The sequence below is a fragment of the Clarias gariepinus genome, chromosome 21 (assembly GCF_024256425.1).
Source record: "Clarias gariepinus isolate MV-2021 ecotype Netherlands chromosome 21, CGAR_prim_01v2, whole genome shotgun sequence".
NCBI classification, from domain to species: domain Eukaryota; kingdom Metazoa; phylum Chordata; class Actinopteri; order Siluriformes; family Clariidae; genus Clarias; species Clarias gariepinus.
This window is the reverse complement of record NC_071120.1, coordinates 2,674,223-2,695,248: the sequence shown is the minus strand read 5'-3', so window position 1 is coordinate 2,695,248 and position 21,026 is coordinate 2,674,223. Positions and strand designations below refer to the sequence as shown.

General features: G+C 43.8%; 1 protein-coding gene across 1 annotated transcript; it reads left to right on the top strand.

Moving 5' to 3' along the window:
* The first annotated feature begins 175 nt into the window (after positions 1-175).
* ube3b (ubiquitin protein ligase E3B) lies at positions 176-21,026 on the top strand. The gene is made up of 26 exons (XM_053480784.1): positions 176-295; positions 3,493-3,660; positions 3,766-3,883; positions 4,000-4,059; positions 4,144-4,248; positions 5,841-5,937; positions 6,076-6,161; positions 6,322-6,404; positions 6,493-6,598; positions 8,343-8,463; positions 9,893-10,070; positions 10,261-10,430; positions 10,535-10,702; positions 10,793-10,964; positions 12,657-12,775; positions 12,895-13,009; positions 13,255-13,354; positions 13,564-13,683; positions 13,785-13,961; positions 14,409-14,657; positions 14,750-14,815; positions 14,934-14,992; positions 15,902-16,084; positions 16,332-16,443; positions 17,013-17,105; positions 18,538-21,026. Exons 2-26 carry the CDS (start codon positions 3,500-3,502, stop codon positions 18,727-18,729), a joined length of 3,210 nt encoding a protein of 1,069 aa, XP_053336759.1. The 5' UTR covers positions 176-295; positions 3,493-3,499; the 3' UTR covers positions 18,730-21,026.

The following is a 21,026-nucleotide window of genomic DNA, read 5'->3' as shown; positions in this document are numbered from 1 at the left end:
GGTAACAATGACTGGGGTAATAATGCCTGGGGTAACAATGACTGGGGTAATAATGACTGTAAGCCAGTGCTGCCCTGCCACATGCACTGCTGATAAACTCGTGCTCACCTCACACTTACAGATCTCAGTTATATAATGATAAACTAATAATGAATTAATCATGTTCTTTTTAACCCAGTGCTGATGTGAATGATCAATAGGCCTGATGTCAGCTGTGAGAGAAGGAGGTGTTCATTAGCCTTCATATGAGCTTCATAAGAAGACACGACACTACAGACTGGTACGGCCAGGACAGGTGAGTGAGACGTGGCCCGGAAGCCCACAAGTCCCGGTTTGACTTGAACAGACCTTGGTATATAGTTTCATCACGCTGTAGTATGTCTGTGTGAGTGCTTTAGACTTATACTGTATATACACACCGATCAGCCATAACATTATAACCACCTGCCTGATATTATGTAGGTCCGTCTTTTACCACCGTAACAGTGATGTTCTGACACCTTTCTGTTAGAACCATCATTAACCTTCTCCTCATTTTAAACCGAGGTTGCTCTTCTGTTGGATTGGACTACACGGCCATCCTTCACTCCACATGTACATCAGTGACACTTGGCCTCAGGTCACCGGTTCACTTTTGGATCACCTTTGGTACGTCCTGACCACTACAGATTGGGAATGTTTACATCAGAGGGCATCACTGTTATGGTGGCAAAAAGTGGGACCTGCTTAATATTGTGCGGGCGATCATAATGTTCTAGTGTAGATCAGAGACTGATTGGCCTGATGGCTGCACGGCTTTGGTTTTCTGTTCTGAGTTTTGTCTTTTGGTATACGTTTGTGTGGTTAGCACTCTGGACTTGAATCCTCCAAGGTTTCAGGGTCTGTGTACATGGAGTTTGCATGTTCTCTCTGTGCTTGGTGGTTTGATTTTTTTGGTGGGTCCCAAATTGCCCGTAGTGTGTAGGTATGTGTGTGTCCAGGCCCCATGCGACCCTGTATACAAAATAAAGTGGTACAGATGATGAGTGAGTGAGTGAGTGTGATTCTCAGTCTGGGAGGGGGCTGTTACTTCAGCTACACCTTAACTTTGCTAAAGTTACGATGTGAAAAATAGCATATGCTTCATGCACGCTCACTAAAGACGGTGATTCAGCAAAAAGCACTTAAAACAACAACTACAGACCCTGTTGTGCAGTGACTCTCACCCACTGTGTTTTTGCTTAATAAGATAAAAAGAACACGTTGAGTAACAGACTGAGACAGGTCAGCTGCTCTGTTTATACCTGCAGCAACTCAGCTCTTTAATGAGTTCCTGAAGGACCAGGGGATGGTTCAATCCCTCGTGGACGACGACGAGTGACCTGTCACTAATTACTCTCTGAGCTATAATTAATGCTTACACGGGGTATGTATATATACAGTGGTGTGAAAAACTATTTGCCCCCATCCTGATTTCTTATTCTTTTGCATGTTTGTCACACAAAATGTTTCTGATCATCAAACACATTTAACTATTAGTCAGAGATAACACAAGTAAACACAAAATGCAGTTTTTAAATGATGGTTTTTATTATTTAGGGAGAAAAAAAATCCAAACCTACATGGCCCTGTGTGAAAAAGTAATTGCCCCCTGAACCTAATAACTGGTTGGGCCACCCTTAGCAGCAAGAACTGCAATCAAGCGTTTGCGATAACTTGCAACGAGTCTTTTACAGCGCTCTAGAGGAATTTTGGCCCACTCATCTTTGCAGAATTGTTGTAATTTAGCTTTATTTGAGGGTTTTCTAGCATGAATCGCCTTTTTAAGGTCATGCCACAACATCTCAATAGGATTCAGGTCAGGACTTTGACTAGGACACTCCAAAGTCTTCATTTTGTTTTTCTTCAGCCATTCAGAGGTGGATTTGCTGGTGTGTTTTGGGTATTTGTCCTGCTGCAGCACCCAAGATCGCTTCAGCTTGAGTTGACGAACAGATGGCCGGACATTCTCCTTCAGGATTTTTTGGTAGACAGTAGAATTCATGGTTCCATCTATCACAGCAAGCCTTCCAGGTCCTGAAGCAGCAAAACAACCCCAGACCATCACACTACCACCACCATATTTTACTGTTGGTATGATGTTCTTTTTCTGAAATGCTGTGTTACTTTTACGCCAGATGTAACGGGACACGCACCTTCCAAAAAGTTCAACTTTTGTCTCGTCGGTCCACAAGGTATTTTTCCAAAAGTCTTGGCAATCATTGAGATGTTTTTTAGCAAAATTGAGACGAGCCTTAATGTTCTTTTTGCTTAAAAGTGGTTTGTGCTCTGGAAATCTGCCATGCAGGCCGTTTTTGCCCAGTCTCTTTCTTATGGTGGAGTCGTGAACACTGACCTTAATTGAGGCAAGTGAGGCCTGCAGTTCTTTAGATGTTGTCCTGGGGTCTTTTGTGGCCTCTCGGATGAGTTGTCTCTGCGCTCTTGGGGTAATTTTGGTCGGCCGGCCACTCCTGGGAAGGTTCACCACTGTTCCATGTTTTTGCCATTTGTGGATAATGGCTCTCACTGTGGTTCGCTGGAGTCCCAAAGCTTTAGAAATGGCTTTATAACCTTTACCAGACTGATAGATCTCAATTACTTTTGTTCTTATTTGTTCCTGAATTTCTTTGGATCTTGGCATGATGTCTAGCTTTTGAGGTGCTTTTGGTCTACTTCTCTGTGTCAGGTAGCTCCTATTTAAGTGATTTCTTGATTGAAACAGGTGTGTCAGTAATAAGGCCTGGGGGTGACTACAGAAATTGAACTCAGGTGTGATAAACCACAGTTAAGTTATTTTTTAACAAGGGGGGCAATCACTTTTTCACACAGGGCCATGTAGATTTGGAGTTTTTTTTCTCCCTTAATAACATAAACCTTCATTTAAAAACTGCATTTTTCGTTCAATTATGTTATCTCTGACTAATAGTTAACGGTTTTTGATGAGCAGAAACATTTAAGTGTGACAAACATGCAAAAGAATAAGAAATCAGGAAGGGGGCAAATAGTTTTTCACACCACTGTATATATATAAATAATGGATTTTTTTTAAACTCTGGAACAACACACATTAGTAAAACCCATCAAGCTCCATGATGAAACTGTCTCTCATGAAGACCTTCCCAGGAAAACAAGACCAAAACTGAGCTCTGCTGCAGAGGAGAAGTTCATTTAGTGTCACCAGCCTCAGAAATCACAAATTAACAACCAGCACCTCAGATTAGAGCCGTTATGAAGCTTTACAGAGCAGAAGGAGCAGATATACATCTCAATATCAACTGTTCACACACACACACACACACACACACACACACACACCAGATAATAAACCAGATAATAAACCAGACAATAAACCAGACATGTGGTTTCAAACGTTATCATCATTCTGAACTTTTATCTTCTGTTCATTTTTTTTTTTGTGCGCTCATGCCGCCTCGGGTCGTAATGTAAACTGACCTTGCCATTGACCTTGCGCAGGTGAAAGATGTTCAGCGCGACGCAGATATCCAAGTCCCAGTTCCTGGACAAAGCGCGGCTGGCGCGGGAGGAGAGGAAGGGACAGAAGGAGAAGGAGAGAGCGGCGACGCAGATCCAGGCTCTGGTGCGCGGGTTCGTCTGTCGCTCTCGCCTGCAAAGGGACATCAGGTGAGCTGCTGCGAGTGTGACGGACAGAAACGTGGTCAGGCGGTGGAGTGTCACGTCATTACCCGTCTCTTTAGTCTGAGTATTTAAGTCCTTGTTTTTGTTCAGGAACGATGTGGACGAGTTCTTCACAGCAGCTGAGACAGGAAGCATTAAGAAAAACGCGCTGTCCATCTTCAAAATCGCAAGGAAGTTATTGTTCGTATTTGACAAGGAGGATTCGGCGGTACGTATCGGCGCAGACCGTCCCCTCAGACCGTCCCCTCAGACCGTCCCCTCAGACCGTCCCCTCCCCGTCACTGCTTTAGGTGAACTTTGACTAACCTGTCCTTCTTCCCACAGAGGTTTGAGAAGCTCTGTCGAATAATTCTGAGCAGCATGGACGCCGAAAACGAGCCGAAAGTAAGTAAAATAAAAATAAACACGACTGCGGTTCCTCTACGCGACAGTGAGGTCGTGACAGCGTTCCTCTCTCTCTGTGTGTAGGTTTGGTACGTCTCTCTGGCGCTGTCCAAAGACCTGACCATGTCCTGGCTCAAACAGATCAAAGACCTGCTCTGGCTCTCCTGCGAGTTCCTCAAAAAACTCAAGGTACATCATTAATAACGAGAATGCCTGCTCAGAGAGAAGATATGTATTTATTTATCTTTTAGTGAGCGATCACGTGTACAGAGCGGTGTTCACTTTAGACCAGACAGAAACATTCTGATCTCATCAATGACGACTGAAGTTGATTAAACGAACGTCCATGAAGTATATGAAACTGATGTTCATGATAATATAAGTTATAAAGTACAGTGCCTTGCAAAATGCCACACAGTGCATCTCAGGTGGACGTCCATGTCTTGGTAGGTTTGCAGTCGCGTCGTTCTCTTTCCATTTTCAGATGATGGATTAAACACACGCTCACGATTAAACACAAGCTTGGGATATTATTTTATAACCTCATCCTGCTCTTTAAACTCCTTCACAACTCTATCCCTGACCTGCCCGGTGTGTTCCTCAGACTTCATGGTGCTGTTTGTTCACTAATGTTCTCTAACAAACCTCTGAGGGCTTCACAGAACAGCTGTATTTATACTGAGATTAAATTACACACAGCTGGACTCTATTAATTAATCAGCTGACTTCTGACGGCGATGAGTTCCACTGAATTCTAGTTCAGGGAATCGGAGTAAAGGGGGAGTGAATACAAATGAACACCACACTTTCCAAGTTTTCGTTTGGTTCAGGGTCCTTATTTGATTGGGGTCAGGGGTGGATCGATTGTTCTGGTGTTGGTTCTGTGGTTCAGGAGATCCCAGGTTCAAACCCCAGCACCGCCACCCTGCACCTGCACCTGCTGGGCCCCTGAGCGAGGCCCTCAACCCTCAACTGTTTAGATATGAGATAAAAATGTACATCGCTCTGGATAACGCTGTCTGACAAAAGTCATAAACTGTAACTGGATTAATTCATAAAACAATTTAAAAAAACACAATCACGTGCCACTTTGTGTCGGTCCGTCACATAAAACCCCAATAAAATACAGTTATGTTGGTGGTTGTTACGTGACAACATGTGGAAAAGTTCAAGGGGTGTGAATACTTTTGTGAGGCTGTAACACTAAAGCAGACAAAAACCTCATCAATAAAACTCATTACAGGAAATCATGAAGGGGTCGGAATAATAATCACTAGGATCTAGTGTGTCTCTGTCTGTCTGTCTAGCTCTCCCTCTCTCTGTCTGTCTCTCTGTCTGTCTCTCTGTTTCTCTCTGTCTGTCTCTCTCTCTGTTTCTCTCTCTCTGTCTCTCTCTGTCTGTCTCTCTGTCTGTCTCTCTGTTTCTCTCTCTCTGTCTGTCTCTCTGTCTGTCTCTCTGTTTCTCTCTCTCTGTCTCTCTGTCTGTCTCTCTGTTTCTCTCTGTCTGTCTCTCTGTCTGTCTTTCTGTTTCTCTCTCTCTGTCTGTCTCTCTGTCTGTCTCTCTCTGTCCCTGTCTCTCTCTCTCTCTCTCTCTCTCTCTCTCTCTCTGAGGTGCTTCAATGGCACAATAAATATGTACAAGTTATATTGAAATAAATAATTCTTCTAATTTAGAAGAAAAATAACAAGAATGGAAAGAGAAAAAGGTAAAAAAATGTATTTAAAAAAAAGCAAAATAAAAATATAATAGTATAAAATCTCTCTCTCTCTGTCTGTCTGTAGCCGGACATCCTGCAGGATAATAAGTTAGTGACCCTCTATCTGACGATGCTCATCACCTTCACTGACACAACAACATGGAAAATAGTCAGAGGGAAAGGTTAGTGCTCTGTGTGTGTGTGTGTCTGAGTCGTGTGTCTCTGTGATCTGAAAAGTTATTTGATCATGTGAAACTGAAAAGTGTGTGTGTGTGTGTGTGTGTGTGTGTGTGTGTGTGTGTGTGTGTGTGTGTGTAAAGGTGAGGCCCTGAAGCCTGCCCTAAACAGGTTGTGTGAGAACATCATGGGTCACCTGAACCAGAAGGGCCTCTACTACGTCCTGCAGGTAAACCCTGGGTCTAAATCACACACACACACACACACACACACACACACACACACACACACACACACACACCTATTAACATTTTTATACTTGTGTATATTTATATATTTAACGCTGATGTCCCCTGATGTCCCCCGTGTCCTCTCTGTCTCCGCTGTAGATCCTGCTGACGAACGGCTTGGCTCGGTCCAGACCGTCTCTGTCTAAAGGCTCGCTCACCGCCATCTTCACCCTGTCACTCAGGTCTGTTACCATGGAGATCAGCGTCTGGTAATCTGTGGAGGAGAATTCTCTTGTTCTCATATGTGGTGTGTGTGTGTGTGTGTTACAGACCCGTCATAGCAGCACATTTCTCTGATAACCTGCTGAGAGCTTTCCTCCTCCACATCATGTCTGTCCCTGCCATCATCTCCCATCTCAACACACTCACCCCAGACGTACGTATACACACTCACACACACAGACACACACACACACACACGCTCCAGGTCCCGATGGTGTGCGCTGACTATCTGACGGGTAGGGTTGGGTACCGAAAACCGGTTCCAATACAGCACCGGTACCTCTATAACCGGTTTGTACCGGACCGAAACTGAACACAAATTTCGGTGCCTCATTTCGGTTGATTGAGTTCGGTCGAGAACTGTCGATTGAATGACGCAGATGTAATAAGCAGTTAAATTTAAATACTGCATTCACGGGGTGTCGGAAATGATCGGAAAAATGAATTATTTCATTAGTTAGAAAAATCTTGAGAACTTCGGAAAGCTTTGATAATACAAAAACCAAAACACTGTTTCAGTAATGTTACTGTCCATTTAATTTCTGTAGATTAAAAGTTTATTAGATTATATAAAAAATTTTTACATAAGTAAATGAGAGACCATCCGAGATGAGCGTGAATGCAGCAACTAACGTTACACTCGCTTTAACGGCAGCAGCAGCTGATCTACCGCTATCTTAGCTTGATAAATTAAACAACTTTCGTTAAACTGCCTAAAACCAAACGGTCGAAAGTGTGGCTATATTTCACAAGAAAGGATTCCGACACCGCGACGTGCAGCAAATGTTTTACAGCAGTTGCGTGTAAAGGAGGAAACACGTCAAATCTAACGAAACATTTGAGGGCACACGGAATAAAGTTAAAAGCAGAATAAATACACGGAATAAAGTTAAAAGCAGAGGGAGGCACCGTGTTTAACAGCTTGTGGACAACAGCTGGCACTATCGGTGTGGGTGAACCCCAACACCCAGTCATACCAACCGTAGCAAAAAGGAGTCGATCATGATGACGACAGCAGCCTTTACGCAGGTTAGTCGTAGGCTAATGTAATGTTAATTACAAAATGCAAATCTTGCACACACATTCATGCTAACAAATGGTCAAACGATTTGTAAAATATTAATGTAAGAGGGATTCTGTTTATAGTTATGGCTTTCCAGCTGGTACTAGTAGCACTACAACACTGACCCCATTTACCACTGCAAAGAAAACTAATGTGACTAAGGAGATTTTTTTCGTTCAGTAAAAATGTATTCTTGAGTCATCCACCATCATTCTGTGGCTTTTGTAAAGTATCGGTTCAGGCACCGTTTTGGCACCGGTACCGTTTTAAAAGTATTGATTTGGCACCGGTATCGAGAAAAACCCAAACGATACCCAACCCTAGTGACGGGGTTCCTCTCTGAGTCAGTCTGTGGTCTCTAACTTCCTCCAGACGTCCATCATTGTTCCTCTTCTTAAAACACTGAATCTCTCTCGTCTTATCGACCCAGTCACCATAAAGTGCTTCCAGCGTCTAGTCAAAACACATGTTAGCTCCGCCCACTCTGACAGCCCAGACCCTCTACAGTTCACATACAGACCTACCTGACGACAGACGACGCCATCGTCCTTAACCACGCACACACACTCTCACCACAGACAGACATGTATTGCTCACACACACACATGCTCCATGTGTACATATACACTCACACTCACTTCAGACAACGCACACACACACACACACACACGCCCCAGACTTTTGTGTACACACACACTCATCCCAGACATACATACACACTCACTCCAGACGGTGGTGTACTCGTACATGCTAAATGTAGCGCTTTCTTACATCGATGTTATTGTGTTTGCTAATGTCAATATACTGATGTGCGTGTGTGTGTGTGTGTGTACAGTGTATGGTCACTATACAGACTCATGATCTGCTGAGGAAGTTTGTCCTGTTCCTGAGTCGTGAGGAGCAGTGTTTAGACATCTGTGTGTGTCTGGAGGGAAGTCACACACTCTGTTTACTGGGTAAGAAAACGAACAGCACCATCACGTGTACAGTCCGGTCACGTTAACGTTCTTACACACTCTGTCTCTGCACTCCTCATCCCCTCAATTAAATCGATCAATAACTCGGTTATTAGACGCCTTGAGAGTGTGTGATCAGTTCAGGAAGTATCTTCAGCGGTCTCCTGGTCTTCTCTCTCTCCAGTCCTATCGTCTCTAACCATCTCTTCATTCTCTTCTCTACATCATTCAGTGTTTCAGGAATGGTACAATAAGGGCATTAAGATTTGTAAAGATCTGTTTGTTGAGGTTTGCATCATTTGAACAGATGTCTGAAAGGTTTAACCTTCCCAATTCTCACTTTTTCAGACACTTCATTAACTCTTTAATACCAAATGTCCCTGAGGCTCCTGATGTAAATATTCTAGATAATCTCCTCTGTTTGTCCCCGCTGCGTAAAGGCCTAATACACACTATTTATGGTGGACTGATGGGTTCGAGTCACACCTCTTTGTGTAAAATTAAATCTGCTTGGGAGAAAGATCTAAATTTAACCCTGTTAGATGATACTTGGAATAAAATTTTCAGACTTATCAACTCGACCTCCTTATGTGTCTCCTTATGCTCTTTATTACAGTTTAAGGTTGTACACTGGGCTCATTTCTCCAAACTTAAACTCTCCCGTTTCTACCCAGACGTAGACGTTTCTCCCCAGACGTAGACGTTTCTCCCCAGACGTAGACGTTTCTCCCCAGACGTAGACGTTTCTCCCCAGACGTAGACGTTTCTCCCCAGACGTCGATCCTTGTTGTGATAAATGTAAAACCGGAGAGGCGTCTCTTATTCATATGTACTGGACATGGAAAACTTCTGGAGGGTCTGGTCTTTAAAACCTTGTCGTACATATTGAAATGTAATCTTGAACCAGACCCTCTAGACCCTGAGTGGGATGATGTCACGTCACCCACTCGCGCCCAGTGTCTCAGAGACATTATGTCCTGTTTGTCCCTGTGAAAGATTCACTACTCAGTCCATCATTCAGACTTGAAATTTTACCAGGTGTGGCGGCCCTAGTTCACTTTTTTTCATATAAATGTATAGTTTAATCCCCTTCGTATCTTATGGTTTGTTTGTTTGTGTTCTCTTTTCCCTTTTATTTTTGCACACAGAACCCAGACCTCCAGCTTCATGTTTTTTCGTTTCTCTCCTGTCTATCTTTAAACATGCCTGGTGTCTAGACTTTCTTGTAAAGCTGGCTTGGAGTCAGAGGGGGGTGGAGTGATGTGGGGTGGGTGGTATAGGGGGGTTATTAGGGCGTTATAAAGTGTTCTGTTATATCCCTATATCTTACACCCAACAACAGAGACTGCTAATGTACATTCTGTTTATAGTTTTAGGTTTTCATCATGTTTTTGTTTACGTGTGTGTGTGTGTGTGTGTGTGTGTGTAGGTAACCTGATCCAGCTGGGCTACCTGAACGTGAAGGTGTTGGAGGAGGAGGCGGGACACTTTGTGAGAGATCTGACACACATGCTGTCCTACTGCCAGAGATACGTCTATCAGAAGAAGTCCAACCTCACACACTGGCACCCGGTGCTGGGCTGGTTCTCACAGAACGTTGACTACGGGTACACACACACACACACACACACACACACACACACACACACACACAGAGTGGGAATGCACTAATTAGCGCTGGCGGAGTCGTGAGACTGGTGTAAGAATTTGGAGAAAGAGGCAGATGAGAGGCCTTTAACACGTGTGATGTTTGATGACGTCTGAGACGTGATGTTTTGGGTCTTTGACTGAACTCAGGCTGAACGAGTCGATGCCGCTGGTGACCAAGCAGCTGCAGTGTCTCTGGAGTGTCTCTGTGATCTGCACGCTCTTCTGTGACGTCCTCAGTAAGAAACTGGAGGTACAGGAGTCCTCGGTCCCGCCTCCTCCTCAGCCCAGCACGTCTCAGAACAACCTGCCCGTCAAAAGTGTGTACCGACGTTCACCTGCGTGTGTGTGTACAGTTAGAGGTAAACCTAATGACCTTATTATACACACGTACGCTGAGTATCTTCTCATGTGTTTTATTCAGATCTGTTTAAGCGAGCGTTCCAGCGGTCGGCGTCGGTCCGGAACATTCTGAAGCCGGTCGGGGGGAAGAGGGTCGACTCGCTCGAGGTCAAGAAGGTGTGCAGTGTGTGTGTGCTGTATCAGACGGCCCTCACCACGCTCACACAGATCCGCCTCCAGATCCTCACAGGTGCACGCCTTATTTTGTTATTTTGTATGTAATGTTATTTCCATTTCACACACTGTATGTTATATACTGCCCCCTGCTGGCTGGTTTCAGGTCTGACGTACCTGGACGAGCTGCTGCCGAAGCTGTGGGCGTTTATCTGTGAGCTCGGACCTCAGGGAGGACTCAAACTCTTCCTCGAGTGTCTCAACAACGACACGGACGAGTCCAAGCAGCTGCTCGCCATGCTCATGCTCTTCTGTGACTGCTCACGACATCTGATAACGTCAGTCACACACACACACACACACACACACACACACACACACACACACACACACACACACCTTCTTATTCAGTGTTTTTTCTTTATTTGTATTGTATGTTAATACTGAAGACACTGGAATTATGGAGTCAATGGAAATGTGTTAAATAACCCAGAATGGTGGCGCTTCTTCAAAGTAGCCACCGTTAGCTTTGATGTTGGCTTTGATGTTGACTTTGCACACTCTTGCCATTCTCTCAGTCAGCCTCATGAGCTCGTCACCCCGAGTGAGTTTATACCCATCTTGAAGGAGTTCCCAGAGGTGTCGAGTTCTTGTTGGCTGCTTTTCCTAATTCAACTCAACCCCAGACCATCTTAACTGGAATTAGGCAAGGTCATGTGATGCAGCACTCCATCTTGGACAAGTAGCTCTTGGGTGTGTTTGAGGTCATTGTCCTGTTGGAGAACAAAATGAACGTCCTACTACAAACTAGATGTGGCGGCATGTCGCTGTAGGATGCTGGTTAATCGTGCTCGTAGTTACGACCAGCAAAGCAAACTCCACATCATCACTCCTCCTCCTCCTCCTCCTGCTCCTCATCCTCCTCCTCCTCCTCCTGCTCCTCCTCCTCCTCCTCCAGTGGGAACCACACGTTCACAAACGCTCTCGACCAAAGGACAGTTTTCCACTGATCTAATGTCCATTCCTTTGAAAGACTCTTCTGCGTTATATTCCTCTAAAGTGAAGGTTTCTTCTCTGCAGTTTGACCATGAAGTCCTGACTCACAAAGTCTCCTCTGAACCCAAAAGTGTTTCTGTGGGCTCTAATCTGAGGAGGTGCCGTAAATCAGTGCTTCTGAGGCTGATCATTCTAATAAACTTATCCTCTGCAGCACTGGTAGTTCCTGACCTCTCCCTCTCTCCCTCTTTCTTTCCCTCCCCTCTCTCTCTCTTCCCCTCTCCCTCTCTCTCTCTCCCTCTTTCTCTCCCCCTCTCTCTCTCTCCCTCTCTCTCTCTCCCTCTCTCTCTCTCCCTCTCTCTCTCCCCCCCCCTCTCTCTCTCTCTCTCTCTCTCTCTGTTTCATCACAGCGTTTGATGGTTTTGACAGCTGCACTTTGGGATACATTCAAAGTTTTTGTTATTGTTTTTAATGAACTGATCTACATTTCCTAAAGTAATAATGAATTTTTTTTTTTTTCTTCATTTAACTGAGTGTTTCTTACCGTAAACTGGTTTTGACTCTGTACTGGACAACTGATGGTCTAAATTACATTAATGAAGTGTAAAGAAATGTCACAGATTAACACTTGACACGGCACAGCTATGTAATGAAAACCATTCCAGGTGACGAGCTCATGAGTCTAAATGAGAGAACCCCATGAGTGTGCCGAGTTAGCATTAAAGCTAAATGTAGCTACTTTGAATAATGTCAAATATAAAACACATTCAGGGTTGTGTAACACTTCATTGTTTACTACATTATAATTCCATGTGTTGTTTCACAGTCGAGGTGTCTTCAGTATTAATAATAATAATAATAATAATAATAATAATAATAATAATAGAGAGAAACCACTGAAGGAGAATGTGTGTCTAAACTTTTGACTGGGGTGTCAGCTTTACATACTATTGTTAAAATGTATTTTAACCTTATCTGATTACACCAGTGTCTGGTTATCTGTCTGATGTGTGTGTGTGGTGTGTGATGAACAGGATCCTGGACGATATCGAGGTTTATGAGGAGCAGATCTCCTTTAAGATGGAGGAGCTCATCACCATCTCCTCCTTCCTCAACACGTTTGTGTATAAAATGATCTGGGACGGAATTCTGGGTGAGTCACTCTTCACTCTCCAGTACACCACAGGAAGGTGTGTGTGTGTGTGTGTGAGTGCAGGGATGATATATATATATATATATATATATATATAATGTGTGTGTGTGTGTGTACAGAGAATGCGAGAGGGGAGAAGCTGGACCTGTTCCACAGCGTGCACGGCTGGCTGATGGTGCTGTATGAGAGAGACTGTCGCAGGAGGTTCACACCTGATGAACACTGGCTGCGCAGGTGAGTCTCACCGTGGGAGGGTCCAGAGTTTCAGAGGGTTTAATCTGTACACGAGACACTCTGAGTGGACATTCTCTCAAAAATGTCTAAACGTCCCAGAAGACGTCATCGTGCAGCCCAGACACGACATGAGATTATAAAAGGCAGAACTTTGGTGTAATTGATGGAACTGTTACTGAGATGTTATAATACGTGTGTGTGTGTGTGTGTGTGTGTGTGTGTGTGTGTGTGTGTGTGTACATCAGGGACCTGAAGCCCAGTACGCTGTTCCAGGAGCTGGATAAAGGCAGGAAGAGAGCTCAGCTGCTGCTGCAGTACATCCCTCACGTCATTCCACACAAGAACGTCAGTGTCGCCTCAATCACACCTCACACACTGCAGTGCAGGAACACACACACACACACACACACACACACACACACACACACACACAGACTTACTGTCCTTTATAGAGCCTAAATACTGTCTGTTTCTGTCCTGTGTTTATGTAGTGTAGTGTAGATTTTATTTATTTATTTATTTACATTACACTCTCTAACATTTCGTCCAATCAGAGGGTTCTGTTGTTCCGGAACATTGTGACGAAGGAGAAGGAGAGGCTGGGATTGGTGGAGACGAACTTCGCCTCTCCACATGTGACGCACATCACTATCAGACGCTCTCGCATGCTCGAGGTACGCGTGTGTCCCATCCCGAGTCTGTGTACGTCCATAAAACACACTCTGGTATTAATAAATATCAATTCATCTGTTCCTCTCTCTCTCCCTCTTTGCAGGACGGATATGACCAGCTGCGTAAGCTGCCCGTGAACTCCATCAAAGGCGTGATCCGTGTGAAGTTTGTGAACGACCTGGGGATGGACGAGGCCGGGATCGATCAGGACGGAGTGTTTAAGGAGTTCCTCGAGGAGATCATTAAGAAGGTCTTCAACCCTGCGCTCAACCTCTTCAAGGTGTTTAACAGGATATCTCTCTCTCTCTCTCTCTCTCTCTCTCTCTCTCTCTCTCTGTCTTGTACAGCACAGTAATGTCTTCAGGGTCAGGTGTTAATCAGGTGTTTACGGTGTAAAATGTGTTTCAGTGGACAATAAAATCACTAAAATATGTCTTTTACAGCAAAAATGTAAATTAAAAAAATGTATTTAATCACCAAACAGTATTCGAAAATGTTTTTAGACAGATAAATTGATTATACACTGACTCCACACTACATTTATTTCTTTCCCAACAAGAAAGTTTAAAACTGTCTATTTTTTCATTAAAATTTTTCCATTCCATCTCATTGTGTATTATTTTGATTATGATTTGTTTCTGTGGAATTAAACAGACCTTAATCATGTTACTGAATTCCCCTTTGTTCCTATAATCAGCCGTTTGTTTTTCTCCTCTCGCCCGTCCAGACGACCAGTGGGAACGAGCGCCTGTACCCGTCCCCCACGTCCGGGCTCCATGAGAACCACCTGCTGCTGTTCGAGTTTGTGGGTAAGATGCTGGGTAAGGCTCTGTACGAGGGCATCGTGCTGGACGTCCCCTTCGCCTCGTTCTTCCTGAGTCAGGTGCTCGGACACCACCACAGCTCCTTCTACAGCTCCATCGACGAGCTGCCCTCGCTCGACTCCGAGTTCTACAAGAACCTCACGTCCATCAAGGTGCTCCGCACAGCTCGGATGTAGAAACCAGAACGCTAACTCGTTTATAAACGTCCACTTATAACACATTTTCTTTTTTATTTTCTTTGCAGCGCTACGATGGTGATGTCAGTGATCTGGGTCTGACTTTATCATACGATGAGGATGTGATGGGGCAGGTAATCACAGACATGTTCCTGTCTTCTTCTACTGCTCTCGTTCTGTTCTCAGTCTTTACTTCCTCCGTCTTCCAGTTGATTCTGTTCATCTTCAGACATGTTTTTATCTCTTTAACAGTTAGTGTGTCACGAGTTGGTTCCAGGAGGAAAGACCATTCCTGTTACCAATGAAAACAAGTGAGTCCTTCACGCTTTTAATCATCTCAAACAGCGTTAGCACACTAGTGTCAGAGTGTGAACAGGTCGTCCCCAACTTACGAACATTAGAGTTATGGATCTCCGCAGATCTAAACGGTTTAATCGCTGAAGTAGCTCATGTGTATTGTACAAAAAATAGACACTGCAGTGCAACAGATACCAATATTTACAATTATATACAATATTTTCAGTGTGGAAGTGAATGTATAAATGTCTAAAGTCCGGCATATTGTGTGTGTGTGTGAGGGGGGAGAAATGAGTCGGCCTCACCGGTTTTGATGAATCAGTCCGGGAGCACGATGGTAGAAAATGTCTGTCCTGTAAATCTGTCCTGATGAAGAATAATCCTAATTTCAGAAAGTACTCAACAAAACAAAACACAGAGTTCACAGTCTAATACAGTGGAAAACAGCTCTGAGACAAAATGGCGTCCGGGATTCGCCTCGCAATTTAAAAACACAGACACAACACTGTTACATTTCATGTGTAAGATTTATTTCCTTACGGTTTTTGGCCACATGATGGCAGTGTGGGGAAAGGGGACAGATTTAAGTGAAAGTCAAGTGGATTGGTGTTATTTATATTGTATAAAACTCACTTTGTCAGACTTAAGAACAAATCGGACTTACAAACGTGCTTCCGGAACAGAACGTGTTCATAAGTGGGGGACTACGTGTAGTGTGTAAGTTTTTCTGGTTTATTTTCATGTCTATAATTTAATAGTAGCAGGTTTGTTTTCAAGTTTGTGTCCTGTTGTACCATTTATTGTTAATTTATAAAGACATGACTGTAAAATGTGATGTTAATATCTTTACCTGAAGGATATCAAACTGTTTGGCCTTTAAAATGCGTCTCTCTCTCTCTCTCTCTTTCTTTGTGTTTCTCCAGGATCAGCTACATCCACCTGATGGCGCATTTCCGCATGCACACACAGATAAAGGACCAGACGGGGGCGTTTATCCGCGGATTCCGCAGCATCATCAACCCTGAGTGGCTGCACATGTTCTGTACCCCTGAGGTGCAGCGTCTCATCTCCGGGGACAACGCAGAGATCGACCTGGACGACCTCAAGTGTGTCTACACCCGTCTCTCTGTCTTTCTGTGTCTGTCTCTGTGTCACTGTCTTTGTCTTTATTATGTCTATGTAGATGTTTATAAGAGAGAGTTTTTTCTTTTTTTCTTTTTTTTTTACAGGACATGGTTCAAACTTATTTATTTTTTTTAATTACAGTATGAAATCCTAATAGTTTATCGTACAGTCCTTTATTCTGAACTCGTCCATTACAGAAGACTCTAGGAAGCTGTTTTTGTCTTTCAGGAAGCACACCGTGTACTACGGCGGCTTCCACAGCAGCCACAGGGTGATAATCTGGCTGTGGGAGATCCTGTCCAGTGAGTTCACTCCTGACGAGAGAGCCATGTTCCTCAAGGTGAAGCACCGCAGCACACTGAGCAGGGACGGATGTGTGTGTGTGTGTGTGTGTGTGTGTGTGTGTGTACACCCGACTCTAAAAGTGCTGGAAAAGCTAGGCTAACTGTTCAGTTCCTGTTACACTTTGAGGACAGTTTGGGTTTGAAATCTAAGTGCTCTCCTAATGTTTGTGTGGATTCTCCTACTGTCACATGAACCTTAAGTCACAGCAATGATTTCTTGTCATATCCCAGTTAGGAAGGCGGGGTCAGAGGGCAGGGTGGGCCAGGATACAGCGCCCCCTGGAGCAGACAGGGTTAAGGTTGAACTTGTTGAAGGGTTTAACCGGGGCAGTATGGTGGTGTTGAGGTCGAGCTCCCTACATCCACATCCTGACCAGGAACACAGAGTCTGATCTGTTTGAGTCAGAAAGGTTCATATGGTTCAAACAACAAAAGCTGCCATGTTAAAGAAATAGCCTTGCTGTTCCAATACTTTTGGAGGGTGTGTGTATACTGACACACGGACGTGATGAGACACGATGTAAACGTCCCAGACGTGTTTCTCATGGTGTTGTGTGATGTTCAGTTTGTCACCAGCTGCTCCAGACCTCCTCTGCTGGGCTTCGCCTATCTCCGACCCCCCTTCTCCATCCGCTGTGTGGAAGTGTCCGACGACCAGGTCAGATATCAACACCACACACACACACACACACACACACACAAATAAATATAGGTCACATAGGCAAAGAAATGGCACAGATAGACATGATCACATGTTTCTATTGTTTTCGGTTGTTTCTGTGACTAAAAATGATAATAATGTGTTGATTTTGAGAGTTCTACATTTTTGCGATGTTTTTCACATGTTCCAGTAGTTGTAAAATATATCCTTCATAAAAGGGATGATAACTTTCGTTTCATTTGACATTAGTGTTAATTTTGTGAGCTGTTTTTAATTTTAGTCTTAGTCTTAGTCCTGGGATAAATGTCCCTGTTCGTTTATATCTTATTTACTCAACCTTATCCTTTTTTTGTTTAGTCAAGTTTTAGTCGACTAAAAGTCTGGACGTTTTAGTCTAGTTTTAGTCAGAGGAACATTTAAGTATTTTAGTCTAGTTTTAGACAATAAATACAACATTTTATCAATAAGATTATTATTAATTAACCCCACAGTCAATCTAGTCTAGCTAAAACCTTTTTTTTTTTTTTAGTTTTTCATAAAATAATTATCTTAACATTTTAAAATGTATCTTTTCATCTGATGTTTTTAGTTAACAACAACTGCTGCATTTCTTTATTTATTTAACTCCAAAACAATAGGAGTGTTTTGGACAGTGTGTTGAAACGTTTTTTTTTCTTTCTCTTTAATATGAATTTACACACTTGGACTCTTGTAGCTCCTTTGGGTCCCAATCATTTGCTAACCTGTTAGCTTAATGTGTTTAGCAACGGATTAACTATAAAATAAAATAAAATCACAACATAATTATGGTAACATGTGTAACATAATTACAACAAACAAACCTTGATGTGTCTCTTCAGGTGTGTGGTATTTTTTTTCCAGTAATTGTGTGCCCCCCTGTTTCCCCTCTGATATTACTACACATGGGCTTTTACTCTCCAGTTTGATATGGAGAAAATGTACCAGGCGGCGTTCGCGGCTTAAATTAGACTTCACTCATGCACACACACATTAAAGTTGGTATTATACATCTATGTGTGACTGTTGCATGTGTGTGTTTGAGTGAAGTTTGATTTAAGGCGTATACGGCGTGTTATAAAAATGCGCCTAAACATCGTCTCTTCTCTTTGGTCCGAGTAATACTCGTGTCGTCTCACGATCGTCTCATCTTAGACACAGGAAAAAATTTGGTCAACCAATATTTTATACAAATACGTGAATGTTTTATGTTTTTGTTACATCATCATACGTAAGTCAAATCGAGTCACCTCGTACAGATGAGGATGAGGTTCGTTGTGACGAGACTTTGTTAGCGCGCTGGTGTTTAACAGCCAATACTGAGGTTAAGTATCATTTACTCTAGATGGTATTTCATGTCCCTGTGTTTTTGTATTTTTGTATTTGTGTGTGTGTGTGTGTGTGTGTTTAGGACACGGGGGACACTCTGGGCAGTGTGCTCCGTGGTTTCTTCACCATCCGTAAGAAGGAGCCGGCCGGCCGCCTGCCCACATCCTCCACCTGCTTCAACCTGCTCAAACTACCCAACTACAGCAAGAAGCACGTCCTCAGGGACAAACTGCGCTACGCCATCAGCATGAACACGGGCTTCGAGCTCTCTTAACACAAACCTGAACGTCCTCACACACACACACACACACACACACACACACACACTCACACTCCGTCAGAGATTCACACATCAGCAGTGATCAGAAGGCAGACAGGAAGCGGAAATCCAGACCTCTGACGTTCAGAGACAGGAGACATCACCTGCAGCACACAGGAATCAGTCAGTGTGTTCATTACACACACACACACACACACACACACACACACACTGAATGGAAACCTCAGCTCTACTCAGCATCTGAAACCAAAGTGTCTGTACTGGCCTTATTCAAACCCCTCCAGCAGATCCTTCTTCACTTCATCTTCATCAGCTCGACCTCGTGACCCTTTAGCTATAAAATATCTCACGACTCGTTTGGATGGAGCTTTAAACTCTGCGTGAGGATCGGGACGGAACCCCTCACGTTAGTCACGTCATCACAGTAACGCGTCCGAGGGTGTCTCTCAGGCTTACGGACGGAGACGGGGACTCGGAGACGTAGACTCGTCTCTCGGTCTCTCGCTCTCCGCAACAGAAAGCAATACAGATGCAGCACAAAGCCATGACACACACACACACACACACACACATCACATGAAGAAAACTTTAAGAGAAACTACAGCTGAGGATTTCCCTGTGTGAAAAATCTAGAATAATAAATTCCCATGTTTTTGTGTTCACACTACAGGAGGAGAGAGAACGTATTAACGTTTATTATTATTATTATTATTATTATTTGCACGTTATTTAATGTAGCGCCCCCTGCCTGGAGTCTCAGTGGAAATTACAGACTAACAGTTTAACAGAGTTTATTGTTGTAACGTTGAGACGATCAGAGAGAGAAATGGACGGAGCCGCGCGGCACAAACCACCAGCAGCGCGACACAAACGCAGTCTGTTAAACAAGCAGGTGGAGCTCGAGGTGTGTGTGTGAGAGACGTCCCATCCTGGGTCACATGACTCCCACTAACGGAATAATAGTTTTTTTTTCCCCTCCAAAATGTCCCTTTGTTCAGGTGATTAATTATTTTACCATTTGTTTTAATTCCTGCGTCATGTTTATTGACCACATGGAGGCGCCGTACTGTGTGTTTCGGACTCGAGTGGAGATGATGTGAAGGAACGTCTTTATTTTACGCACACACCCACACACACACGCACACACACTGCTCCAGCACGAGTGTTAAGAGTGTTACACTGGAAACAAGCCATATTGAAGGAGAAGACGGAGTCGTCCCCCAGCTCTGGGATTATTTAGAGACTGGACTCTAACACACTCGGACCTTCTCCTCCTGCATGATGTCACTGGACGCTTCAAAACTCTGGTCCTGTTACCCCATTTAAACCCGAGGGCATTCCCCCCCCCTCTCTTTTAGGAATGTACAGATGAAGAGTGTGATGATGAAGGAGAGGTCTGAAGCATGGTGCTGGTGCGGGAGTTTGTTAAAGGGCTGCTGTGGTGCAGAGCAATAGCTTGTCTGCTCATTGTGTATACAGTGCAGTGCTTTCCCCTGTCTAGTGTGTGTGTGAGTGTGTGTGTGTGGTCCTAAATCAGACTCTTAAATCATCTCCACATTATTACTGCATATTGTCCACATTCTGTCCTTCTAATCCCAGTATTAGTGTCTCTCATTCACACAGCACTGCTGTCATGTGACTGATCCTGGACAGACGTCTTTTTTTCTCTCAGAAGTCTCCAGGTTTGGGAGTCACTGCTGCTTGTCTCACTCGTCCCCCCGTTCTGACTAACAGCTCTGTATTCTGCTCTCATCCGTCTGAATTTCTTCTTTCGAATCCTCCTTTCTGTACGACTGAAGCTGAACAATGCTGCTGATCCTGTAGAGTTTAACCCACGGGCTCTGGACTGTGTTTTTATCCAGATGGAGCGGTGTGTGTGTGTGTGTGTGTGTGTGTGTGTGCTTGGTCTTCATACACTCATCCCTGTGTGTGTGTCTGTGTGTACCTGCTCTATGGGTTGAAGAGATGACCTTTAATGCAAAACAAACTATAGAGAACAGAAGTTACAGTCTGAGTGTGACTGATGATCTTCAGACTTTAATGATGTCATAAAATCCCCCTCCTTTACCTTAAAAGACTAAACTCTTCTTCTTTCCTGTGGTTTCTGTGCTTGAGGATGTTTCTTGGACTCGGTTGCACTACAGAAACAGCAGGTGACTATAGGAATGAGAGAAGCAGCGTCACTGTAAACTTCTGTATTATCATGTGTAATAATATTTCTTCTGTACAATGTAAACTTATTCAATTCAATCATGTACACATTGTAATATTCTAAAGTCTTTACTAAACAA

Coding starts and splice junctions, on each gene's coding strand:
- ube3b (XM_053480784.1), top strand. CDS start 3,500: ATGTTCAGCGCGACGCAGATATCCAAGTCCCAGTTCCTGGACAAAGCG. Junction 3,661..3,765: donor CGCCTGCAAAGGGACATCAG/GTGAGCTGCTGC, acceptor GTTTTTGTTCAG/GAACGATGTGGACGAGTTCT. Junction 13,010..13,254: donor GATGAACACTGGCTGCGCAG/GTGAGTCTCACC, acceptor TGTGTACATCAG/GGACCTGAAGCCCAGTACGC.